The following is a 25,458-nucleotide window of genomic DNA, read 5'->3' on the forward strand; positions in this document are numbered from 1 at the left end:
TTTCATTCACAATATGTAAGGCTAAATCCAAAATGTAATTATTTGATAACAAGTACAAAAATGCTAAGACAAGCAACTTTACTGAATGGCATTAGTTTAAATCATGGTTCCTATGGCCTGTGTTTACACTCATTACACTTGTAACCAATGTTTAAAGGTGTTCTCATGGCATATAATTACTCATCAACTGCAAGCCTGCTCTTTGCAAAATTCCTATACATATATAGATGTGAATAATTACAATCATCAACTTCACAATACACAGACTTCTCTTAGTCTACATTTTCTTTCAAGTTATGGATTTCTGGTCTTACACTGTTAAGTTTAAGGTTGCAGCATTTCCTGACAGAGTTTTACTCTGAAACTGAGTTTTCAGTTTCAGATTCATTAAGTGAAACTAACTGAGCTTTAATAAATGGAATCATACCCTTTGAGTGTACTCTTCAGCAGTTTAAAAAATATAATATATGGAAAGAAAATGCATATGCTTTCAGAAAAATAAAAACTCCACTGTTATTCAAATAAGATGACAATCATTGTAATTTTATTTTACAACAAATGGAATTATGTCCCAGTTGCAAAAAAAAAAAAAATAGTAATGTTAATATAGACTACTGGTCTCTTTTATTAAACAGTATTAAAATGTTTCTTTGGACAGAAATTTAAAATTTTCAACTATCTTTTTTAACCCCCATAATACCTAGCCCCCAAAATGAAATAAAATATAAGCATACTTCTCCATACTCTCACACTTTTCCTATACCTTGTATAGGTTATTTAATGGCAGCTTTTCCTGTAAAATGAGATCATCAGATACTCAAGTAAAATCCTACCTTATGATTGTAGTGAGCCTTCCACTTTATTCCTTTTCTCTCCTTTAAATTCAAACTAAGTATTTCAAAAACAAGGCCATTGTAGCTTTACAAATAGGACTTGCTCACTCCTGAGAACATTTTCAAGTAAATCCCTGCTTTTCAAATAGTTTAAGAGATTCTGCTTATAGTACAAAGCATCTTCTCCACACTTTTTCAAAACAAAAAATCCTCACATTTATGAGAACAAGATAAAAGAGTAAATCCTAATTTTTACCTATAAAATAAGTCAATTAATAGCAAAGTTAGAAATGACTCTAGATTTCCTAGTTTCCTTCCCAAGTTTCATCTAGAAAGATAACAGTTTAAAAAATAAGAGCTTAAAAAAAATCCTGAAGATATAATTTCAAAAAGAAAAACGCAGCCACATCTTGTCGTCTTCTGTAGGTTAGAGGTAGTAAAGACGATTTGACAGTGACAGATTTGGTTCTCTATGAATACTCTGGCCAACAAGGAAAGCCAGTTTGTGGGCATACTGGCAAGGAGCAGGAACACGAATGACACCCTTTAGTGGAAGAAAACAAAAAGGTTCTATTACTTTAAAAGTAACTTCTCTAACTTATAAATCTCAGTATTAACAGTAAAAGCCTTTGAAAACACAGCAATTCCATTTTGAAAAGTGAATCTCACTGATGTGGCTAAATATCAATTAATAAAAAATACTTACTGGCCAGTTATAATAGACATGACATAGCTTGTAAGTTAACCTCTGTATGTGGTCTGGCTTCAGGCCACTGCTGTCATAGATGACATTATAATGTGTGGGAGAAACACTACCACTTCTCACTGCCTGGCTCACGATAAAAAAATCATACCTGGAATTACATAAGAAAAAAACCACATGGGTATGAGGCTTATCTTTTTCAAAGCTAAAGTTAAGATGATTCAAGTTTCTTACAGTGGAAGGATCCTGTATACTAATGTAACGTAATCTTTTCAAAGCGTGTGCTTCCTTGAATTCAGAGCTTGCTATTCATGAACTGTTTTGGAATGCTTATGTGTGAAAGAGGTTTAAGATACCACTTTTTTGTATTTTAAATACCTATCATTGATGCCTAAGGGCATTAACAAATGTTTGACCTGGCTGCTAATTTTGACAGTGCACGCTGTACAACTGGCCCGTTTCCACTCCACATCTGAGGGAGACAGCTGAGCGGGAACAGGCTCTAGGATCAAGAACCAAGTAGTGCAAACATAAAGGAATAGATGTCAGGTTTTGTTTTTTTTTTTTGGGGGGGGGACGGTACCAATTAAGTATCCATTCAGAGATGCTGTAATCCAGCCTGATAAAGATATTAAATTTATTATGTCCCTTAAAATGAGACAAATTATAAAATCAGAATTGATCTACAACAGATTATTGTAATCTGGAAAAATGAGGCTTTCAGAAACATTAAATGATGTGCCCAAAAGAACAGCGAAATCGTAACCGAGCTAGAATCAAAACCTTAGTTCCCTCCCAACTTAAGCACCTTATCATTCAAAGTAGACTTCTCCAAGTATTTGAGTAGACTAGCAGTTATTAAGTTTTAAAGAACATTGAGTAAAAAGTAATCACTTTTTTTGATACTTTAAAATCCAACTTCCATTTCACTCAAATTGTTTTAAAAAGTTGTCTTCAGGTCAATGTTATACCTAAGCTTTGGTTGTCAGAGTAGCAGTAATGTTAGAAAGTATCATGAGGTCATTCTGAATGGTTAAAGAGAGTCTACAGGAAATGAAACTGTCAATTATCTTAGCCATTTTGTCCTCCCTCAGAGATTTTCCCCAATAGGTTAGAACCCTTCTGACAACTATTACCTGCCTGAGAAAAAGACACAATCTAAGAAAGTGAATCTTTAAATAAATATTTCGATATGCTGTCAGCTAACAGGACTAAGTGGATCTAAAATCTGTATTATCATTTGTCTACATAAATTTAAGTATAATTCGGAGAAGGCAATGGCACCCCACTCCAGTACTCTTGCCTGGAAAATTCCATGGACAGAGGAGCCTGGCAGGCTGCAGTCCACGGGGTCGCAAAGAGTCAGACACGACAGAGCGTCTTCACTTTCACTTTTCCCTTTCATGCATTGGAGAAGGAAATGGCGACCCACTCCATGTTCTTGCCTGGAGAATCCCAGGGACGGCGGAGCCTGGTGGGCTGCCATCTGTGGGGTCGCACAGAGTCGGACACAACTGACGCGACTTAGCAGCAGGAGCAATGCCTCATTTACCTGCGTTTCATACAGGAGAAGTGCTACACATTTAAACTTTGCCCCTTAGGCTGACACTTTACCTTGATTAAAGCTGCCCTTTTTAAAAGGCCCCACAAATTTATGTATAAAAACAGAAACTCTCCTATTCACTCTCATGAGGAGGGTGTTACCGTGGACTGACCAATGACTTGCCATAAGGAACGTGACTTAGTGCACTGTACACCATCCCCCACAAAATGGAACTTGAGGAACCCAGTTTCATGACTTTGCAGTTGAACTGTCGTGTGCTGAGCGCACGACCGTGTGCCCCTGAGTGTTCTGGCCAGCTTTCTCACGGCAGAGTGCAGCTCACAGGTACACAGTGTTCACTCATGCGTGCTGAGTCGCTCAGTCATGTCTGACTGTAACCCATGGACTGTGGCCTGCCAGGCTCCTCTGACCATGCTGTTTTCCAGGCAAGAATACTGAGTGGGTTGCCATTTTCCACTCCCAGGGATCTCCCTGACCCAGAGAGCAAACCCATCTCTCTTGCATATCCTGCATTGGCAGGTGGATTTTTACCATTGTGCCACCTGTGCCACCCTAGTGTTTACTCAGAAGTCACTTTTCTCATCTGCAACTGTGTCTTTAGATGGAATTTTCTAACCTGTGGATAACCAAGTACATTATGGATCTAAACATTTTGATTGGAAAATAAGAATCTATGGATGAGGTTACATATGTTTAAAAAAAAAAAAATGCCACAGCAATCTACAGCAGCAGTTCTTCAACTCTGTATGTATAACGAAGGCCATAAATGATAACCCTATTCCCCCAGAGAGAAACTGCACAGAAACCTGTGCTCACCATGTCAGACACTAAGTTCATACATCATAGGCATTATTAGGGCAAACTAATGAAAAGCATTAGTATTTATAAGAAATAAAGTATAAGAACTAAAAAGTAAATATGGTAAAAGGTAATAAAACATAGAGGTTATGCTAAAAGACAAAGCAAAAACCAATCTTCACCTAATACAGAACTTACCATTCTGGTCTTGTAACCTCTACATCAATAACTGTTCCAGGAAGTGGATTCTGAAGTCTTCCTCCAGACTGAGCAAAAAATCTGGCGTTGACACGTTTCTTCACCACAATTACCGTTAGTCTTGGGCTTTAAGATGGTGATGAACGTAACTACATTTAGTCAGTCATACTTTCAGGGCATTGAATCATTCATACATTCATACACTCCATTAAAAAAGAAATGCATCTCCCTCTTGGGTATATTATTTATCGAAGTTGTGAAGGAAGATTCCACAACTTGTAAGGACCTGGAGTTAGGACCAGGAATAAACTTTGAGTAGAAAATAAAATGGCAAGTTTATGTAGTTTTTTAATTATTAAACCGAGCATATAACATACCCAGCACACTAAAATGTTAAACCCAGCATGTCTTTAAAGTTCACAGTCTGAGACCCTTTTCAGTGGACACTTCCTCCTACGTGGAAAGTAAGTGTACTCAGTCGTGTCTGACTCTGAGGCCCCATGGACTGTCGCCGGACAGGCTCCTCTGTCCATGGGATTCTCCAGGCGAGAATGCTGGAACAGGGCGCCATTTCCTACTCCAGCGGACCTTCCCCACCCAGGGATCAAACCCATGTCTCTTGCAGCAGCAGGCAGATTCTCTACCACTAGCAAGCACCACCTGGGAAGCCCGTGGAAAGTAAAATCTTTGACAAGTAAGCTAATTTGAGTAGTCTCGAAATCTAATCTGCTTTTCAAAATGACTGGTTGACTGCTTTTCAAAATGACTGGTATCAGGGGATCTCTGTGTCCGTTTGTCTCTCACACTCAATCACTCCTCAGCTTATCCTTAGCAATACGAGAACATTCTCTGTCACCCTCTCCCTTCCCAACCCCATTCACGTGGCTTCTTTCCTATGTCAAGACTACTCCTCTCCCCTAGTGAGCTTTCAGCTCTGTGTCACATTAGATTCACTGCCTCTAACAAGCTTCTTGGCTCCCCTGAGGACAGCCTTTAAACTGGCAGGTCGTACTGAGCTTGAATACCCTTTCCAACCATCTCTTAAAGGTTCATTTCAAATTCATTGTCTGATACAATCACACTGTATACACATGTGCACTTGGGAATAAATGCATTAGAACATATTAAGCACTTAGTGCTATCATATAATAAGCATTTGATAAAAATTATGATTTTCAATACCTCAACTTTCCTCTGCTCTTTTTCTAGCTACAAAATTAGTTCCTTAAGAGCACAAATATACTTTATTCTAACAACTGGAAAGCAGAGGACCTCACATGCAGTATGGACCTGCCTGGTAATGTTTGACTTAGGTAGGTAGTTTACAGTATACTGTCTAGACTGATGGTCCAGAAGATTCCAAATTGGGAACTTCCACTCATTGCTAAACCTAACCTGTGCTGCTTCATGGTAGCAGTAAGCAAATATACCAGGGGTAGGAAGATGATTTTACTTCAGTAAACAGAGGACATTTTTAGAAATATCACTATTTCCACATGTAAAGCCACTGCTGCCCAGCAACAAGAGATCTGCATATTACAAAGCCACCGTCTCAGGAACCAAAAGACAAAGTAGATTTTAGTCCTGGGACATCTCAAGAAATGATTCCGCAAATGTGGTGACGGAAAGAAAGTCACAAGTATGTTGAAGTGACTTTTTGATTTGTTCTGAACCAAACATCCTAAATCAGCTAATCCATGACACATCTTTATAAAAAGCTAATTATCAACACTTCAATTCAAAAACAAATATTTATAACAAACAAATAAGATAACAGCAAATGTTAAAATCCAAACTCCATTTCTTAAAAGTAAGGGGTAATTCTTAGATATCATTTTACTTTATATGCAACTCTAAACTTTTTTTAGATGAAGTGCCTACTATATATTGAGAGCATACTGGGTATTTTATGAAGTACACTGAACATTCTGGCATTTCTTTCAGCAGCCTTGGTGAGGTGCATCCTGTTTCACAGATGAAGGCTAAGCTGGGATCAACCTAAACTGATTTGAAGACATATTGTCTTGATCACTAATTTCTGCAGCCCCCAAATAACAGCACAATTGACGATGTGAAATCTACCGCATGCAATGGTCTGTTATGTACCAGCACAGGCAATCAATTTAAATCCTCCTTCCCTGCAACTTTCCTTTTTCTAAGGAAGAAAACAAATTAAAACTTACAAAACTTTACAAAGTAGAACAAAATACCAATGAAAAATATAAGCATTAAGAATTTTAAGAGGATAGGAAAGAACATTAACGTTCATTTACAAAATATTTTAAAATGCTATTGGCATTTTAATCTGAAACTCAGTTACTTCAAAAGAGATAAAAACATCCCTAACTTGCTCTGAAAACTTACTGGCATAATGATCACATTTTAAGAAACGTTTAACACTTAGAGGGGTTCTTTCAGAATTCGGCCAAAAAAGACTTGGAAGCGCCCTTCAATTTAGCTAGAAATTAAGTCCTTAATGCTCATCCCATGGGCCACATAAATCACATGGAGCCCAGATACTGTCAAACGACTTTCAAGACCCTCGTTTTCTATAATGATAACAAATGCTGCTGAAAAGGTTTGGCAGAAATAATCAGTCTTTAAATATCCATGAAGCAGAAGCAGAAATTAAGAAGAGGTGACAAGAATACACAAAAGAGCTGTACAAAAAGCTCTTAATGACCCAGATAACCATGATGGTGTAGTCACTCACCTAGAGCCAGACATCTTGGAGTGTGAAGTAAACTGGGCCTTAGGAAGCATTACTGTGAACAAAGCTCATGGAGGTGATGGAATCCCAGAGCTAGTTCAGTCCTACAAGATGATGCTGTGCAAGTGCTCCACTCAATATGCCAGCAAATTTGAAAAACTCAGCAGTGACCACGGGACTGGAAAAGGTCAGTTTTCATTCCAATCCCAAAGAAAGGCAATAACAAAGAATATTCAAATTACCATACAACTGCACTCATTTCACATGTTAGCAAGATTATGCTCAAAATTCTTCAAGCTAGGCTTCAACAGTACACGAACTGAGAACTTCCAGATGTACAAGCTGGATTTAGAAAAGGTAGAGGAACCAGAGATCAAACTGGATCCAGAGATCCTCTGGCTTAAAGAAAAAGCAAGGGAATTAAAAAAAAAAAAAAATCTACTTCTGCTTCATTGACTACACAAAAACCTCTGACTGTGTGGATCAAAACAAACTGTGGAATAGTCTTAAAGATATGGGAATACCAGACTACCTTACCTACCTCCTGAGAAACCTGTATGCAGGTCAAGAAGCAAGAGTTAGAACTGGACATGGAAAAACAGACTGGTTCCAAATTGGGAAAGAGTACATCAAGGCTGTATATTGTTCACCCTGCTTATTTAACTTCTATGCAGTTTACATCAGGAGAAATACTGCGCTGGATGACTCCCAAGCTGGAATTTAGATTTTCGGGAGAAATACAAACAACCTCAGATATGTAGATGACACCACTTTAATGGTATAAAGTGAAGAGGAACTGAAGAGTCTTTAGGTGAAGGTGAAAGAGAGTGAAAAAATCCGGCTTAAAATTCAACATTCAAAAAATAAAGATCATAGAATCCACTCCCATCACTTCATGGCAAAAAGATGGGGAAAAAGTGGAAATAGTGTCAGATTTTATTTTCTTGGGCTCTAAAATCACTGTGGATGGTGACTACAGTCACAAAACTAAGTCGCTTGCTCCTTGGAAGAAAAGCTATGACAAACCTAGAAAGCATATTAAAAAGCAGAGACATTACTTTGCTGACAAAGGTCCATATATTCAAAGTTATGGTTTTTCCAGTAGTCATGTATGGATGTGAGAGTTGGATCATAAAGGCTGAGTGCCAAAGAATTGATGCTTTCAAACAGTGGTGCTGGAGAAGATTCTTGAGAATCCCATGGACAGCAAGGAGATCAAGTCAGTCAATCCAAGGAAATCAACCCTGAATATTCTTTGGAAGGACTGGTGCTGAAGGTGAAGCTCCAATACTCCAGCCACTTGATTCGAAGAGCCAACTTATTGGAAATGACCCTGATGCTGGGAAAGACTGAGGGCAAGAAGAGAAGGGGGTGACAGAGAATGAGATGGTTGGATGGCATCATCAACTCAACTGACATGAATGTGAGTAAACTCTAGGATATAGCCAAAGACAGGGAAGCCTGGTGTGCCACAGTCCAGAGGGTCACAAAGCGTCAGACATGATCTAGCAACTGAACAATATGCATGAGCAAGCACATACAAACATACCTCCTGGATATTCTAAGCATCTTTAAAAATCAGCTCCACAAAATATATTATGCACTAAGCCCTTAATATACAACAGTCCCTGATCTCAACTTACTTACAATATGAGAAAGAAAACAGCAAAAAATTAAACAATGTAACTTATTAGAACAGCTATCTTGAGATGGCATGCAATTTACTGCCAGAGAGAACCAACAAATGATCTTGGTAGGAGAGCAAAGCAAAAACTAATGTAGGTTTCAAAGGAGAGCCTGAGTAGCATTCAGTTATGAGTACAGCTCCCCTTGGCTGCGCAGACCACCTCAAAGGACAGAGGTTAACAGTCTCCTCCTAGGACACCAAACACATGCCAATCATCTACCCATCAAAAACCAGTCCAATTGAGTTCAAAGAAATTAAACAAGTATTTGTTGTACAAGGAGGTAGAGAAAGAGTATGTTAAGACTATCTGGAAGATTTATTTCAACCAATGCTGTGGACGCCTATGGCTGCATTGGGATAATCAGACCCTCATACTTCAAGGCTGTAAGAGAGAAAAGTGGCAGCGGCTGGTCAGTGAAGGTGTTGCCATGTGTCATTCCTTGAGGGAACTTCCACTCTACATTTCTAGCCTCTCCTCTACAAAACAGTCTCCATGAGACACCCACCCCCCAACCCCTTCCATTACCTCAAGTCCTATTGCGCCTATAAGGTTAGGTTCTCACTTACCTTTCCACCTTGTGACGTTATTTTCAAAGATGCAAAATGCAATTTTATACAAAGGAAACGCTTTACATGTCATGTGCTTACTTGTAACCTCTACCAACAGATTTCAGGCAATCCAAAAACTGTGGTACTTCATAGTTCACCAGTGTTTTAAGCTGACCGTCTCCTACGCCATCCCGATACACAATAATTCGACTAGGCATGTATTCATTGCAGCTATTCCAAGCCCTTAGAGCAGCTGAAAGAAAGCCAGGAAAGGTTTAAATACATTAACACACAACAAAAAATATGTGCTTCTACCAAACTCCAGGCACAGTTTTTTTTTGTTTTTTTGTTTTCCCAGAAGCACAGCTTTAAGATAACTTCTTGAAGACTGGAGTTTGGAGGCCAGACTGGAACACAGCAGGCGACTTACCTTGTAAGCAGACCTTAAGCCCATCTACTAGTTCTTGTCCTCTGTCTTGGAACACACAGCGAGAGAACCAGCTATTCGGAGAAAAAATGACTGAGGTGAGAACACAACCATACAGAACTGTTTCACTTTTGAATTCTTCTATATCTATGCAATTTATTATCTTTAACTTCCTTGATGAAATCTTAAACGGAGTTAAGATACAGGAAATCCCTCATAGACATTTTTTTTTTTCTCATTATAAATCAATTCCAGCACCGAGGAGGAAATAAAATCTAAGTTGTAATAGCCAGATATGCCTCCTAGGTTTACACGTCAATATATACAGAAGCATACTAATACTATACTCCTGGTAAAAGACGCTCTTCTCAAAGATAAAATACCTTGAAATACGCCCAAGTATCAGTAATGCCCACAAATCAATGCTTCAATTCTCATTCTTCCTATTCTTGGCAATTCTATCAGTTCTAAGAAAAGCACTGAAAAGTAATTTCACTACGTTGATACGCAAGTGACTGGGTAAACTTGAGTGGGTTTTCCAAGATAAAATTAACATGGAAACTTGAGACTACATTCAAAGTAATAAATTTATTAAAGAAGCTTTTAGAGATTGTCACATTTAAGGAGATGCATCCTCTCACCAAATACAAATAATAAAATAACCTAAAATGTAGTCTGACCACTACAGATTAAGGGCCAGTGAAGGATATTAAAAATGGTTAGAGTAGCTAATAACTGGTTTCTTTCCTAACTATTTGATTGGATCTAATGTAAAAGAAACCAAGTTAAAAAATTAACACAATTCTGGTACTCCCCAGACACTAGCCCCTGCACTCATGTCTTGTTTGCCTATGTTCAGCACTTAATCTACAGCTATCAAAGCCCACTTACCGAGTCATCCCTTCATTGATGCTTGCCACAAATCCTGCAATTGACCTCCGTCCAGCTGTGGTATCATGGTAACAATCAATGCCAACTATCATCGCTAGCTTCAGCTTTAACAAGAACATCGTAATTTTAGATACAATGGAATGCCAATACAATAAAAATACATTTTTTTAAATAACAAAATTTATATCTACAAGTTAAATCAAACTTACAGGCATATCAACCCTCCAAAGCTCTCCTCCCATCTTGCAGTTCATCTGCAGCGCAATCTTTGTAGCAATGGCCATGACAGTCTGTTGTTTGCCTAAGGTTCGGGCCACCACACACTGACTTGGAGTAGGGCAATCTGTACATAAGTATTTTTTAATAGCATCATATTTGTCTTTCCGATTACTTGATAACAGACAAACAACCTAAAAACAAACAAAATATCCTCATCACAAAGAATTAGGAAACTGATAATTAAATTCAAAGAAGAAGAGAGGAAACTAAACCCACCTGTGATTCATAAACACATAAACACCTGTGATTCGTTTACTGATATTAATACTTTACTCTCCATCTCTGCCACGGTGCTAGTAAGTATGACATTAACATTTACATAATGTTCACTGAGAGTAACTGGGTGCTCAGTCATGTCCAACTCTTTGCAACCCTTTGGATTGTAGCCCGCCAGGATCCTCTGTCCATGGGATTTTTCAGGCAAGAATATACTGGAGTGGGTTGCCGTTTCCTCCTCCAGGGGATCTTCCTGTGCCCCTTGTGTCTCTTGCACTGCAGGCAGGTTCTTTACCGTGGAGCCATCAGGGACGCCCATAATGCTCATTACATTCAACTAATATATACTAAGAACGAAACCAAGTTAAGCAAACAATTTAAAACCGAGTATCATTAAAACTTGAGAAGTTAGTTAAATATGGTCTGTTACCAGCTTGGAATAATTTAGGAGTAGGGAATAGGGCAAAATAAGTTAGTGATAACTTACAGGTGGACAAATAAAAGCTTTTCTAAAATGCTTACAATTTTCATTTACTCATGCCTTACCTAGAATCACGGCTTTTAAACTCTCAAAGCTCTGGCTTGGGAGTATGATCAAACTATGAAATTTCCTAGAAGTTCATGGGCAATTCTGGGGAAACTGAAATGACTGATCTAAACAGACGCCTGTCCCAAATGGGGGTTAGTCAAAGGATACACATTTCCAGTTAGAAAGTAAGTTTTGAGAATCTAGTGTATATAGCATGGCGATCACAATTATATATACATTATATACTTGAAAGCTGCAGAGTGGATCTTAAAGGTTATCACCACATATACAAAGAAGAACTGCAATTACCTGAGATGATGGAGATATTAACTAACGTGCTATGGTCATCATTTCACAATATATCAAATCATCACACTGTGCATTTTAAACTCACACAATGTTAAATGTCAATTACATCATAAAAAGGCTGGAAAATTAACCAAGCAACTAAGCCACCTGTATTTGCCCAAATTCTGAGGATTCAAGTTCTGGAGCTGAATCCAACACTAACTTACTGCTATATTCCCCAATTTATAGTCCCAGATTCTTATTTTTCTTGCCATAGCCCCCAGTAAAATAATTTTCCTACCCTTGGTATCTCTATTATTCAAGACAACCTAATAGCACTCTGCCTGTGGCATAGGAGACAAAGGACTAAAAGGAATCCATTAGAAGAAACCAACTCATTTCTTAGGTTTAAAGCAATTCAGGTGTATTGTTTTTCATTAAATGTGTCTTTGCCACCTTATTAATTATACTAAGTGTAACTACAAATATACTAATTATACCACATGTGCTGAACAAGTACTGATTTCTACTCTTGTGCCTTTTCTCCTCCCCACTCCCTCCCTGAAATTTTCTAGAATTAGAGCATTTGAGTCTGGGTAAATTTAAGATGGCTTTGTTTTCTTCCATCCCTTCCTTACCGTTTGCAGTACACAAGCTCCTAGGCACACAACTAAAGCCAGCATTAACTGAGCTACCGTAGGAAGGTAAAATATGTGTTTTGTGACTTGTTTGGGAACCTAATTATAACATTTTTAACACTGAGCTCAAGTTCCAAGGTTTACCAACGCCCAATTTACAACAACTGATTCCAGGTCAGCTGCCTACATATCAACTAGCTACTTACTATCTGGGTATCTGACGTAACCTTTTGCTGTAAGACTCTTAAATAGGCTTCAGTTCTATCATCCACTTCAATCCTAGAATGGAAATACGTAATTCAACATTCAGAAAAAGTTAACCAAAAAAATGTACTATGTGTTAAAAGGTTCCCACAGATTGTAACACAAGCAACACTTCTGGGTGAAATAACGAAATAGAACACCAGGAGAAGCCATGTAGTCAAAAGGATTTCTCACACACCCAACAGCAACTGTTTGAGAAACAGTCCTTTTTTTGTCTCACTCATTCTTAGCAACTCGAACACATTTCTGTGTCCACCCTACAAGGGACTTTATCAGATCTTTAAATTAAGATAATTTAATGTTTTTAATAGTTTTTAACAGTTTGAGTTCCCACCTTCCAAATGACTATGAGTCAATTTTCAGAGTAGAAATGACTTGATAAACTTACATTATTGCTTTTTTCATTTGTATGCCCATGGCTGGTGTAACTTTAAATAGATTTTGTATCAACGAATTGGCTGCTTCATAATTTCTTCGAGTATAGATCAACAACCAGTTATCTAGTGGCTTAACACTAATTAATGGTGCACCTCTTGTTTCTTTTGACCAATCTGCAAATTGTGGATTGTAATCAAACTAGAAGAAAGTTCAGAGACATTGTAAGTTCTCAGGGATAAAGCCAAAAATTCTTCAATAATTCTACTATGGCATAGTGCAAATCTCAAAGTACTACTTTTAAATTTGACCTGCAGTCATAGATAAATGCTCTAAGTGAGGAAGAAGAAAAATGTATTCAAAGGATTACAGCAATTTTATTTAAAATACACTCTTATTAACAGCTGCCACTCAAGTGCTCACCTGCCTGTTACAGTATCTTAAGCTGTGGCCTTTTTTAAAAAATCTTTTATAAAATCTTACAAGGATAGGTGCTGTTTACCTTATGATAAAGATATAAAAAACAAGGCCTTGAAAGTTAAGTGACTTTATGACTGAGGTGTCAGATACTGAAGGCAAGCTATGAAAACATCTGACAGTAAGGCAGAAAGCTAACACATAACTCAGTACCTATATCTATCACAGAGGGAAAAGCCTGCTTTTTACATGTCCTACCCACCTCCCGAACAACTCTTATACAAGAATACATATTTACTACAAAGGATAATAAAGCAATAGTAATTAAAATATTAAGCTACATGATTAGGTTGTTATCCACAGAACATTTCAAAAACAGAAGAGCACAGCTTTTTATAAAGGGATTTTTAAATTTTGGTACTTGTAGTGTTTCAATTACACAAAAACATATTTTAGAATACTTGCTTTCTTTTTCTGAAGAGAAGATATAAAAGATATCACAATATTTCATATATACATATATATATATATCCATGTATGTGTTTATGTGTGCAAATATATATATCCCTAACAAACAAATGGTCCAGGCAAAAATGAAGCTAAATAAACGGGGAGTTTTCCATGTAAAAGTTCACGGTAGTGGCAGACAAAATATCAACCCAATTAGATACTTAAGAGACTTCTACTATATCTCACTTTAAAAAATTAAGGTTACTTAAAAAATTAAGCCACCTTTTATCTCAGTCTCACAGATGGTTTTGAAGACAAGCTACAGGCTTTGCCTTCTTGAGTGTTCCCACATTTCCTCCTCCTGTATTCAGATCGGTGGACAAAGAGAGGATGTGGGTCAGGGAAAAGAGGAAAGGACTACACTGGCATGGAATTCGTGCTTGCTTTATTGTGAATGTGAACCGAACCTGATTTCACTGACAACTTTTAAGAACTGCCTTACTGTTTTTCCACCTTGATGAATCTTTTCTGCTTGCAAAATTCTTCCTGAGAAGGACAGTAAGTTGGAGTCAAAGCTCAAACCCCAGTCTCGAAGCTCCCTCTGCACATTATCATCTCTGTAAATTTAACATATTGCTTTTCACTAAATGTAAGAAAACAGCAAAAACTAATATATACAAGCAAATAGAGACCCATTGCAACCTATAACAAATGTCAATGTTTCTTTCAGGATTGAAATACTGGTGAGAATGCTAGGAAACACAGAAATGTTTTTCTCTTATTATGTCTATGTTTCCCTTCACAATATCCTTTCATTTAAAATTCTGATGCCCAAACTATCTCCTCCTCAAAGTAAACACAATGCTGTAACAACTTCACTTTCTATTTTATTCTCTTTTTCTAACAGAATTAGAAATACCATGGTTTAACTTAACGTGAAAGTTGCTCAGTCATGTCTGACTCTTTACAACCCCATGTACAGTCCATGGAATTCTCCAGGCCAGAATACTGGAGTGCATAGCCGTTCCCTTCTCCAGGGGATCTTCCCAACCCAGGAATTGAACCCAAGTCTCCCACATTGCAGGCAGATTCTTTACCAGCTAAGCCACAAGGGAAGTCTAAGAATACTGGAGTGGGTAGCCTATCCCTTCTCCAGCAGATCTTCCCGACCCAGGAATTGAACCCAGATCTGCACTGCAGGTGATTCTTTACCAACTGAGCTAATTATTTCCTGACAAATAGTAGCCTCACTTAGAAACATGAAGAACTCACCCTGAATACCGCAAATACAAATAAAAAACAAAATTAGTTTCTGTCATTCCCCTGAGAAAGTCACTCCTCCAAACCCACATACAATAAAGAACTGAAAACATACCCCGTAAAGCACAGATGACTTACTTATGAATATAATCAATCAGTCTTCCTACTTCACGCTGCCTTTGCTCTGGAGTCAGTCTTGTATGAACAGCCAAGTCTTTCATCACATTAAAATCATTACGCATTTTATCAGTTAAACCTTTAAACAGAATAAAACTATACAGTTAAAGAAACAAGAATCGGGCCTAACTATATGGAACGTAGGGTGGTGATGAGTAAAGAACTCCCAGGAGACAAACCAGTTTTAAGGGTCGGGTTGGTGGCAGGGAGGATGGGTGCGGAAAAGCAATGTTTAATGGCTTCTAGAACTGAAGGGGAACCACGCAGTGGCTTCACCAATAAAGACAAGTCAGCATACCTGTGAGGTAGCAGAGCTCAGGGATGAGCATGGCTGGGCCTGGTAATGTGCCGCCAGGGCCTCTCCTTCTCTTAGGCTGACTGACCAAAACTGGCTGTTTCAAGTCAGTGATTTCTTGGTTATATTGCTATTTAAGGGAAGACAGATATCGCTGTTCACAGTAAATGCCTTTAGTAACATGTTAATGGACAAAAAAGTTTCACTTTTTAAAACTAAGCATATATGCTAATAGCAAGGCTAGTATCTGTTTCCAAGTAAAACATACTGTCTTTCTGGTCCTACTAAAATAGGTTGTGATTTATAGACTCATCTTTTCTCCTAAAAACTTAAATGGTCAAGGATGGTAAGGCTCTAAGTTTTGACTTTTTGCTACATTTCTATTTACTTCATTTTTTTGACTTCTTGGTTCAGAAACAGTAGTCTGTGTAACTCCAGGTCTTCACAACAGCGTAATTCCTCTAAAACTACTCATAGTAAGGATGAGCTCATGAAAGAAGTCTCACACTAAGAATAAAGGGGGGAGGGAAAATGTGTACACTCTATGGAACAGTGTTAATTAGGGAAAGTTGAAAGTTTACTTTGCAGTTGAATTTCAACTGAGCAGTATTAAGGTTCCCCATCTTAAGACTGCCCACATGTAATCACTGTCTAAGATTAGATTTACAATATGTAAAGAGACCAAACATGCTGATGTCTAGGATCTAACATGTGTGAGACAGGTCTCTGGCCTCCAGGTCAGCCCTACAATTCCAGACCATAGCAGACCTCTTGCATTCCCTTCACTAGAGAGTGCTTCTAGAAGACCTCTCTATCATTTCCTGTATCCTCTCCTAGCATCGTTACCCTGGTTAATTTAGCTCTAACTTTATTCTCAAATAAAATCACATCTGCAGTAAGTATGCAGGACAGTAGTGCCGTCACAGCCATTCCATGAGTGCTGCTCTCTCCAGAAGACGGCTCCACCTGCCCCTCCTTCTTCCTGCATACAGCCAAGGTGCTGGCCACCTACATCATCAAGTAAGAGACCGTGAATTTTAGCCTGCACTGCACTGACTGTCCTACACTCAACTCTTTACCAATCATCCAGGCAAAAAAAATTCGAAGTAGAACATGCATATGTGACCTCTGCTCCACTTCTCTGTATTATTTATTTTATCATACTATTTTTATTAGGGGTCTATTAACAGTCACCCTGCTTACACATCATTCACTTGGGTATACACACAGGTAGAACGGTGGTAGTGATTTCAGAAGTATTCCTATTTCTCTATTTCACCAAACGGCCTTAAAACGCATAATTCTTAATTACAGAGCTGTGGGATTTCCCTCTTCTATATTCTTAGTGCGTAAAAGAAAGCCTGTCAGTTCTTTTAACACTTTCCCCTACATCTGAAGAACCAGCACTTTCATTTCTGTTTAATATTAGATTTTTTAAGTTATTGACCATGATCTTTCCTTCCAAAGGCCCTTATCTCCCACCCTGAGTACTTCCTAGATATTCGCTTCAATGTATAGTATCTAAGCCATCACTTATTACTAAAACTGAATTTCCACTACGAAGTTTTAAGAATGCCTTATTTCTTTCACATATTTCAAGTCCACCCAACTGTTAGCATATTATATCTGAAGTCTTTGCACAGACTGGAGATCACCTGAAGAGTAAATATATAGCAACTGGGGACCTGAGGCAGAACCCTGAAGTATGTCAACATTTAATAGGATGTTCACTTCAATTGTGGAAGAACAAGCAGGCATGCAAGATTCGGTACTAGTCAGAGAAGGGGAGAATTTTCCTTGATCTTGCTTCAGGTTTAAATCAACTTTCAACTGTATCCTCTCTGTATTTGCTGCTGATGTATACCAACTCTACCCATCCCTGATCGTGCTTATGTCAAATGAACTACAGAAAAATGCCAGAACTCGTTTGTCACAGTAACCTCTGACACTCAGAAGAATCTAGGTCAAACACGGTTCAAGTCTACAAGGAATTTTCAGAGGTTAAAAACAGCAGTAGGGAAATCAAGCTGAGATGACCCTTGGCCTGTTTTCATTTTGCCAGAGTAAGACCAGTTCTTAATGCAACTTCTTAGGGCATCATTTCCCTCCAGAGTGGCATCTGATCTTCTCATTCACAGGAGAGCAGCTGAAGATCAGGCAGCAACAGATTTTTCAGCAAAAAGACATTTCAAAGATCACCAGTCAGATGAATACTTTTGACATAATATATATATAAACACACACACACACACAATAGTTCATTTATTCTACTTTTCAGAAAAAACATAATCTACAGAAAATAGAAAAAAGTTATATAAAATTTAGCACTTCAAAGACAAGCTTTAAATTTTAACTGATGTGTTTTCCTGCACTTCTGACAGAGCACATCAAATGGGAAGTGACTTCTAAGAATTTAGGAGGCAGATCTGCTCATCTCTGACCACTACAACAATGTCTGATGCCTTCCTATAGAAACATTTTATTTTCTTCTAGTCAGTAGCTGTTCTATTAGGTTGGTACAAAAGTAACTTCAGTTTTACACTGTTGCACTTTACCATTTGATATTGGAATTCATTCTTAAATAAATGTGGTTATACATCATTTTAATGTACATTTCTTGCTAATGACTTATTACTTGCTTCTTATATTTATTTCAGACTATAGAAATGTTACACAAAAAGCAAATTCAAGCAATATTTTTTTTAGTTCAAAATGTATCATAAAGCAGCAGAGACAACTTACAACATTAACAATACATTTGGCCCAGGAACTGCTAACAAATGTATACTGCAGAAGTTTTACGAAAGACACAAGAGACTTGAAGATGAGGAGAGCAGTGGCCGGGCATCGGAATCGACAATGACCAACTGAGAGCATCACTGAACCTGATCCTCTTATAGTTATACTAGACGCTGCTGAAGAACTCAACGTCGACCATTCTGTGGTCATTCTGCATTTGAAGCAAACTGGAAAGGTGAAAAGTTCCACAAATGGGTGCCTCACAAGCCGACCACAAACCAAAAAACTAGTTTTGAATTGTCTTATTCTATGCAACAATATCAAAAGTGGATTTTATACAACTGGCGACAACCAGCTCAGTGGTTAGACCGAGAAGCAGCTCCAAAGCACTTCGCAAAGACAAACTTGCGCCAAAAAAACCTTTTTCTGGTCGTCTGATGCTCATTTGATCCATTACAGTTTTCTGAATCCCGGTGAAAACATTACATATGAGAGGTATGCTCAGCAAATTGATGAGATGCACCGAAAACTGCAAGCCTGCAGCCAGTATTAGCCAACAAAACAGGCCCACTTCCCCACAACAATGCCTAGCCTCACACCACATAATCAACGCTTCAGAAGCTCAAACAACTGGGCTACAGGGTTTTGCCTCATCGGCCGTATCCACCTGACCTCGAGCCGACTGACTACCACCTTTTCAAGCATCTTGACAACTTTCTATTGGCAAAATGCTTCCACAACCAGCAGAAGGCAGCAAATGCTTTCCAAGAGTTCATCTAATCCCGAAGCACAGATTTTTACACTATAGGAATAAACAAACTTATTTCTCATTGGCAAAAATGTGTTGATTGGAATACTGCCTATTTTGGTTAATAAAGATGTGTTGGAGCTTAGTTATGAAAGACTAGAGATCTCTTCAAGAAAATTAGAGATACCAAGGGACCATTTCATGCAAAGATGGGCTCAATAAAGGACAGAAACAGTGTGGACCTAATAGAAGCAGAAGAGATTAAGAAGAGGTGGCAAGAATACACAGAAGAACTGTACAAAAAAGATCTTACTGACCCAGATAACCACGATACTGTGATCACTCACCGAGAGCAAGATATCCTGGAGTGCAAAGTCAAATAGGCCTGAAGAAGCATCACTTTGAATAAAGCTAGTGGAGGTGATGGAATTCCAGCTGAGCTATTTCAAATCCTAAAAGATGATACTGTTAAAGTGCTACACTCAATATGCTAGCAAATTTGGAAAACTCAGCAGTGGCCACAGGATTGGAAAAGGTCAGTTTTCATTCCAATCCTAAAGAAAGGCAATGCCAAAGAATGTTTAAATTACCGCCAAATTGGACTCATCTTCCACCCTAGCAAAGTAATGCTCAAAATTCTCCAAATTAGGTTTCAACAGTACATGAACCAAGAACTTTCAGATGTACAAGTTGGATTTAGAAAAGGAAGAACCAGAGATCAAACTGCCAACATCCACTGGATCATTGAAAAAGTAAGAGAATTCCATAAAAACATCTACTTCTGCTTCCTTGACACTAAAGCCTTTGACTGTGTGGCTCACAAACAAACTGGAAAATTCTGAAAAACATGGGAATACCAGACCACCTGACCTGCCTCCTGAGAAATCCATATGCAGGTTAAGAAGCAACGGTTAAAACTGGACATGGAACAACGGACTGGTTCCAAATTGGGAAAGGAGTATGTCAAGGCTGTATATTGTCACCATGCATATGCAGAGTACATCATGCGAAATGCTGGGCTAGATGAAGCATAAGCTGGAATCAAGATTGCCAAGAGAAATACCGATAAGCTCAGATATGCAGATGACACCACCCTTATATCAGAAAGCAAAGAGGAACTAAAGAGCCTCTTGATGAAAGTGAAAGAGGAGAGTGAAAAAGTTGGCTTAAAACTCAACATTCAGAAAACGAAGATCATGGCATCCAGTCCCATCACTTCATGGCAAAGAGATGGGGAAACAATGGACACAGTGACAGACTTTATTTTCTTGGGCTCCAAAATCACTGCAGATGCTGACTGCAGCCATGAAATTAAAAGGCGCTTGCTCCTTGGAAGAAAACCTATGATCAACTAGACAGCTTATTAAAAAGCAGAGACATTACTGACAAAGGTCTATTCAGTCAAAGCCATGGTTTTTCCAATAGTCATGTATGGATGTGAGAGATGGACCATAAACAAAGTTGAGTGCCAAAGAATTAATGCTTTTGAACTGTGCTGTTGGAGAAGACTCTGAGAGTCCCTTGGACAGTAAGGAGATCAAACCAGTCAATCCTACAGGAAATCAGTCCTGAACATTCATTGGAAAGACTGATGCTGAAGTTCCAGTACTTTGGCCACCTGATGCAAAGAACTGACTCACTGGAAAAGACCCTGGTGCTGGGAAAGATTGAAGGCAGGAGGGGAAGGGGACAACAGAGAATAAGATGGTTGAATGGCATCACCAACTTGATGGACACGAGTTTGAGCAAGCTCCAGGAGTTGGTGATGGACAGGAAAGCCTGGCGTGTTGCAGTCCATGGGGTCCCAGAGACTCGGACATGACTGAGCAACTGAACTGAACTGATGATGACTTGAAATTCATGGTCCGAAGCCACAATTACTTTTGTACAAACTTAATGTTATTTGTCTCTGGTGTCTTTTTCAATTTAGTGATCACTGTGCCAAAAGCTAGAATCATCTTTTACAAACTGGTGCTGGAAGATCAACCACTGAACTTACTATCTAACCTTCATGTAACAAGTCTGTCTGAATTCTGTCAACATGTTAGACAAAGGTTAAGAGTTAACCCATTTGCAGATTTATCACAACTGATGCTAAGGGTTCAAAGATCTTGAGCTGCCATTGGCAGATGAAGTTTTTGAAAAAGTGCTAGTTACAGAATCAGACAGTATGGTAAGCTGTTAACTTGTATTTTTTATCATCTATTATCTTATTTGTCCTCTACATGGTTAGGTTCAAATGTAATCCTGAATCTGCTTCAGAAAAAGAACCAGGAAAGAGCACATCTCACTTGCTAATGAGCTAACTATGCTGTGACTGGGTTGATAAACGTATTTATATACAGCTATAAGAGCCACTTGTTCCATATGTATTAGAAAATTCATTAGCTATTAGAAAATTCTACTGAAAGTATTTCAGATTTCTCCTAAGGTCTAAGCAATTCACATTAAAAAGATAAAAATCAATATTAATGTCTTACCTTCCTGTAGTACTCTAAGAAACTGACTTCAGAGCCATCTGCTTTCTTAAAGGTACTCTTTGGATTCTGGTCCCAGTCAATATCATCTACTCTGTATGTTTTGTTGTTATACCTATGACCAGTTGAGATTTGTCAATATTTGATTAAAACATGTAGAAATGTTATTAAAAAGAAAAAACTAGATAACATACACTTTCTAGAAAATAAAATTTCAAATCATTTGGTAATGTGCAATAGTATAGAAAGAACAAGGAAACAAATTTCTTAAAAGCTGTGAAGCCTGGTGTGCTGCAGTCTATGGGGTTACAGAGTTGGACATGACTAAGCAACTGAACTGAACTGATGCAAAACAGATGGGGATGTAACTAAATTAATATTAGAAAATAAAATTATAACTAAAAAGGATAGAAATAATTGGATATTTCTCCTTTTCAGATGAGTATATTCCCCCCGATCTTTTAACTCTTAAGGGAGGTTGTAAGTTTCCCTCCCATTTCTGTGCACTCTCACCTCTCAATCTTAAACCCTACTTCCCAACTAACATTTTAGGGCTAGAAAGCCCAAACATCTTAAGACTTGTAAAATTAGTTTACATTCTTAAAAGTCTTACTTGGTGAGAACAATTAAACCAATCAGTTCCTTAGACACTTGTTCTTGAAATTTGTGTTCTTCGGTTTGATGAAACAAGTTGAACATGAAATCTAGAACAGTTTCACTTCGAAGAACTTTATGACTGACATCAGTGCAGAGCATGATGTTATTTTCATACTGAAGAATAGAAGTAGTGAAGCCAGGCCAAATCACCAATCTGTCAAATGGAATGAAAACCATGAAGTAACTCCTATGAATATCCCAATATGCTTTGTATGTAACAAGTTGTTTTTTACCTTTATTAGCTAGGTCAAAAGGATAAGTCTTTCACTAAATTTACTTATTTTTATCTTTTCCAGATAAATACTGATCTTTTTAAGATCTCCAACAATGAATGTTATTTTATAATAACATTATAATTTCCATTTTAAATTAATACACTAACTTTACTAAAATTTTATATTGATCTAAAAACTTGAAAAGTCTAATTGAAAATATCTACAATTATTATAAATAAACCGAAACCATTTGTGTGTACATCCTGATACACTACAGTAACTTTTGAAGCAATCATAATTAGGTGATAAGTTTTTGTGATGAGTTTAGGTGATGAGCAAATATGTGTATGTATGGATGTGTAAGCATGTACAGATTTGAGAGATAGACCATAAAGAAAGCTGAGCGCTGAAGAACTGATGCTTTTGAACTGTGGTATTGGAGAAGACGTTTGAGAGTCCCTTGGACTGCAAGGAGATCAAACCAGTCAACGCTAAAGGAAATCAGTCCAGAATATTCACTGTAAGGGCTGATGCTGAAACTGAAGCTCCAATACTTTGGCCACCTGATGTGAAGAGCTGATTCACTGGAAAAGACCATGATGCTGGGAAAATTGAAGGCAGGAGGAGAAGGGGACAAAAGAGGATGAGATGGTTGGATGGCATCACCAACTCAATGGACATGAGTTTGAACAAGCTCCAGGAGCTGGTGATAGACAAGGAAGCCTTGCGTGCTGCAGTCTATGGGGTTGCAAAGAGTCAGACACAACTGAGCAACTGAAGATCAAATATAAACTTTGTGTTGGAAAACTCTTTATGCTTTTTCCCTGTGACAAGTAAATATCACATGATCTTTAAAGCGCCAGGTATTCTGGGATGTCTCCTTCATTGTTCAAACCAAGTTAAATGTTCATTTAATGTGATGGGTACCATTAACAGCCATAGTAAATCTGATCATTTCAAAATAGAGCATCACTTTCAAAGTCTGTGATTAAACCTAAGAAATAGAAACTTCCCAATTTATACAAACCTATGATTTGGAATATCAATTGGGTCACTTGGGTTATAGTAATTCCGTCCAATTTGTTGCAAATTCATGATCTTCAAAAGCCTAGAATTTGAAAAGTCAGAATAATGACTACTGATAAGTACCCCACACTACAATTAGAATGGCATATTGCTTACAGCAGAGGTTGGCAAACTATGGCTTGTAGGTGGGCCAAATCTAGCCTACCTGCTGGTTTTTGTATGGCCTAAGAGCTATTTTTTTTAAACAGCTTTTAAAGGTCTAGAAAAAAATCAAAACTATAATAATGTATAAAGATGCATGAATTATAAGAAATTCAAGTTTCAGTGTCCATCAGTGAAGTGTCCATCATTGGAACACAGCCATGATCATATGTGCTCAATGACTGCTTTTCTGCTTCAACAGCAAAGTAGAATGGTTGAGATACAGATAATATGGCCTGAAAAACCTAAAATGTTTACTATCTGGCCATTTGCAAAAAAAATAAAAAAAGTTTGCCAACCCATCATTCACAGAAAAGTAAATCTCCTATTGCATTAATTCAAGTAAATATCTACCAAGATTAATCAGTAGCAGATATCTTATGACCACCTTAAAAGGGTAAATTACAAACCCCAGTATTATGTCTCACTATTCTCACACCAATTTCAGTCTCATCCAGATTGCTTCCCACTCAGCAGGGGGATAGAGGGCAGTCTCCTTAAAACATGTGTCCTAATTTTGGATTTGGAAAAAAAGAGTATCCACATTGACAGCAAATTACAGAGCATGCAGTATATGTCCTATGATGGAAGAAATAAATCTGAATAGGCCTAAATCCTGCCCTGTTTTCTGAATTGGTACCCACTGTGGGAGAGAAGGAATATAAGGTTAGTGACAGACCTCTGAGAGACTGTGTGTTCTTAATAGAAGCTCGAATAGGATTTAAAAGGTCTAATCTCAACACAAATAAGGAAGTGAACAACATGACACTTGCTTAAAGCAAATAAATGAGATTTATATCAGTATATCACACCTAAAAATGATTAAAACTCAAGAGTAACCCAATGATCTTAACCAATCACTGTCAAATCTAGGTACTAAGTATACAAGTACTTACTATACATGCCTTCCAGCTTTAGATTACGTTTAAAATTTCTTATTAAAATGTTAAAAGAAAAACACTAACATACCTCCTGAAAATAATATTATAGAACTGCAAACAAGTTGGGGACGTAGGTGGGAGTTCATTTGTCAGGGTGATTGTTATCCTCACGTGCTCTCCATTTCGGGTCTGACTAAAAACTTCAGTAACCTGAAGCCAGAGTGGTGGAAAACCAAACTTTTGTTAAAATAAGCCCAATACATAAGCCTGTTGAATAAGGCAACAATCTGAGCCATCAAGATCAAGCTCATGAAAATTTAGAAAAGTTAAAAAAAAAAGAAAGAATGGGTATGAGAAAATGATTTTAAGTGCTTTACTATTACTTGATTGTAATGATGAAGTCACTCAGGTAGATCTAAGAGTGATACAATTATGCCAGAACACCCTGTGGGGGCATTATAAACCCTAACAGACAGAAGCCTAACAGACTGGGGGTTCTTGAAAGCTACCCTAGAATGTTGCAGTTTGGCTTTGAGGTGGGAATCCCCATTTCCCTCTCCCCATTCCAACAACTGAAATAACCTTGTGCTGTAGTCTTTTAGGTAAAAATAATATTGTTCCATCAAAAGCATGACACCTTCCAATTAAATCCTCATGTTGAAAAAGAAGAGCTGAGCGGAGTCTTCTGGCTTCCATCAACGGATTATAGTCAATGTGATACTGATATAAGGCCCACTGGGGACGGGATGTCAATCGGAAATGGTTAGTGCTTAGCCTTACGATAATACCTGAAGAACCTGTAAAAGTAAGTCATGTTCAATTAATGATATGTCAAGTTTATGCTTCCTTGAAATCTTCACTGCCATGCCAAGGCAGATGCAGTTCTGTAAGCAAAGGGCTAAGAGCAACAGACAACACAAGTTCTCAGACATCTGACTTCGGGGACTACTATTCTATTTACATAAA

The 25,458-nt window shown here is 37.9% G+C and overlaps 1 protein-coding gene across 3 annotated transcripts in view; it reads right to left on the bottom strand.

Annotated features, from left to right (window-relative positions):
- Positions 1–522: 522 nt before the first annotated feature.
- PIWIL1 (piwi like RNA-mediated gene silencing 1) overlaps positions 523–25,458 on the bottom strand; it is a 37,095-nt gene continuing 12,159 nt past the window's right edge. Inside the window, exons 6-22 of one of the 3 annotated variants that reach the window (XM_086347265.1) lie at positions 25,075–25,289; positions 24,581–24,702; positions 23,412–23,492; positions 22,126–22,323; positions 21,516–21,627; positions 15,552–15,678; positions 15,215–15,332; positions 14,319–14,433; positions 12,963–13,150; positions 12,517–12,589; positions 10,570–10,770; positions 10,361–10,464; positions 9,473–9,543; positions 9,142–9,295; positions 4,097–4,222; positions 1,540–1,687; positions 523–1,377 (exon numbers count right to left, since the gene is read on the bottom strand). In XM_086347265.1, the coding sequence (XP_086203391.1) occupies positions 1,261–1,377; positions 1,540–1,687; positions 4,097–4,222; positions 9,142–9,295; positions 9,473–9,543; positions 10,361–10,464; positions 10,570–10,770; positions 12,517–12,589; positions 12,963–13,150; positions 14,319–14,433; positions 15,215–15,332; positions 15,552–15,678; positions 21,516–21,627; positions 22,126–22,323; positions 23,412–23,492; positions 24,581–24,702; positions 25,075–25,289 (2,270 nt within the window). In that variant the 3' untranslated portion in view covers positions 523–1,260. The remainder of the gene's footprint in view (positions 1,378–1,539; positions 1,688–4,096; positions 4,223–9,141; positions 9,296–9,472; positions 9,544–10,360; positions 10,465–10,569; positions 10,771–12,516; positions 12,590–12,962; positions 13,151–14,318; positions 14,434–15,214; positions 15,333–15,551; positions 15,679–21,515; positions 21,628–22,125; positions 22,324–23,411; positions 23,493–24,580; positions 24,703–25,074; positions 25,290–25,458) is intronic. The other 2 variants (XM_086347266.1, XM_086347267.1) reach the window with 2 other exon arrangements.

The sequence above is a fragment of the Bos grunniens genome, chromosome 17 (assembly GCF_055505025.1).
Source record: "Bos grunniens cultivar Pamir isolate PY7600 chromosome 17, Bosgru_T2T1.0, whole genome shotgun sequence".
Lineage (NCBI taxonomy): Eukaryota > Metazoa > Chordata > Mammalia > Artiodactyla > Bovidae > Bos > Bos grunniens.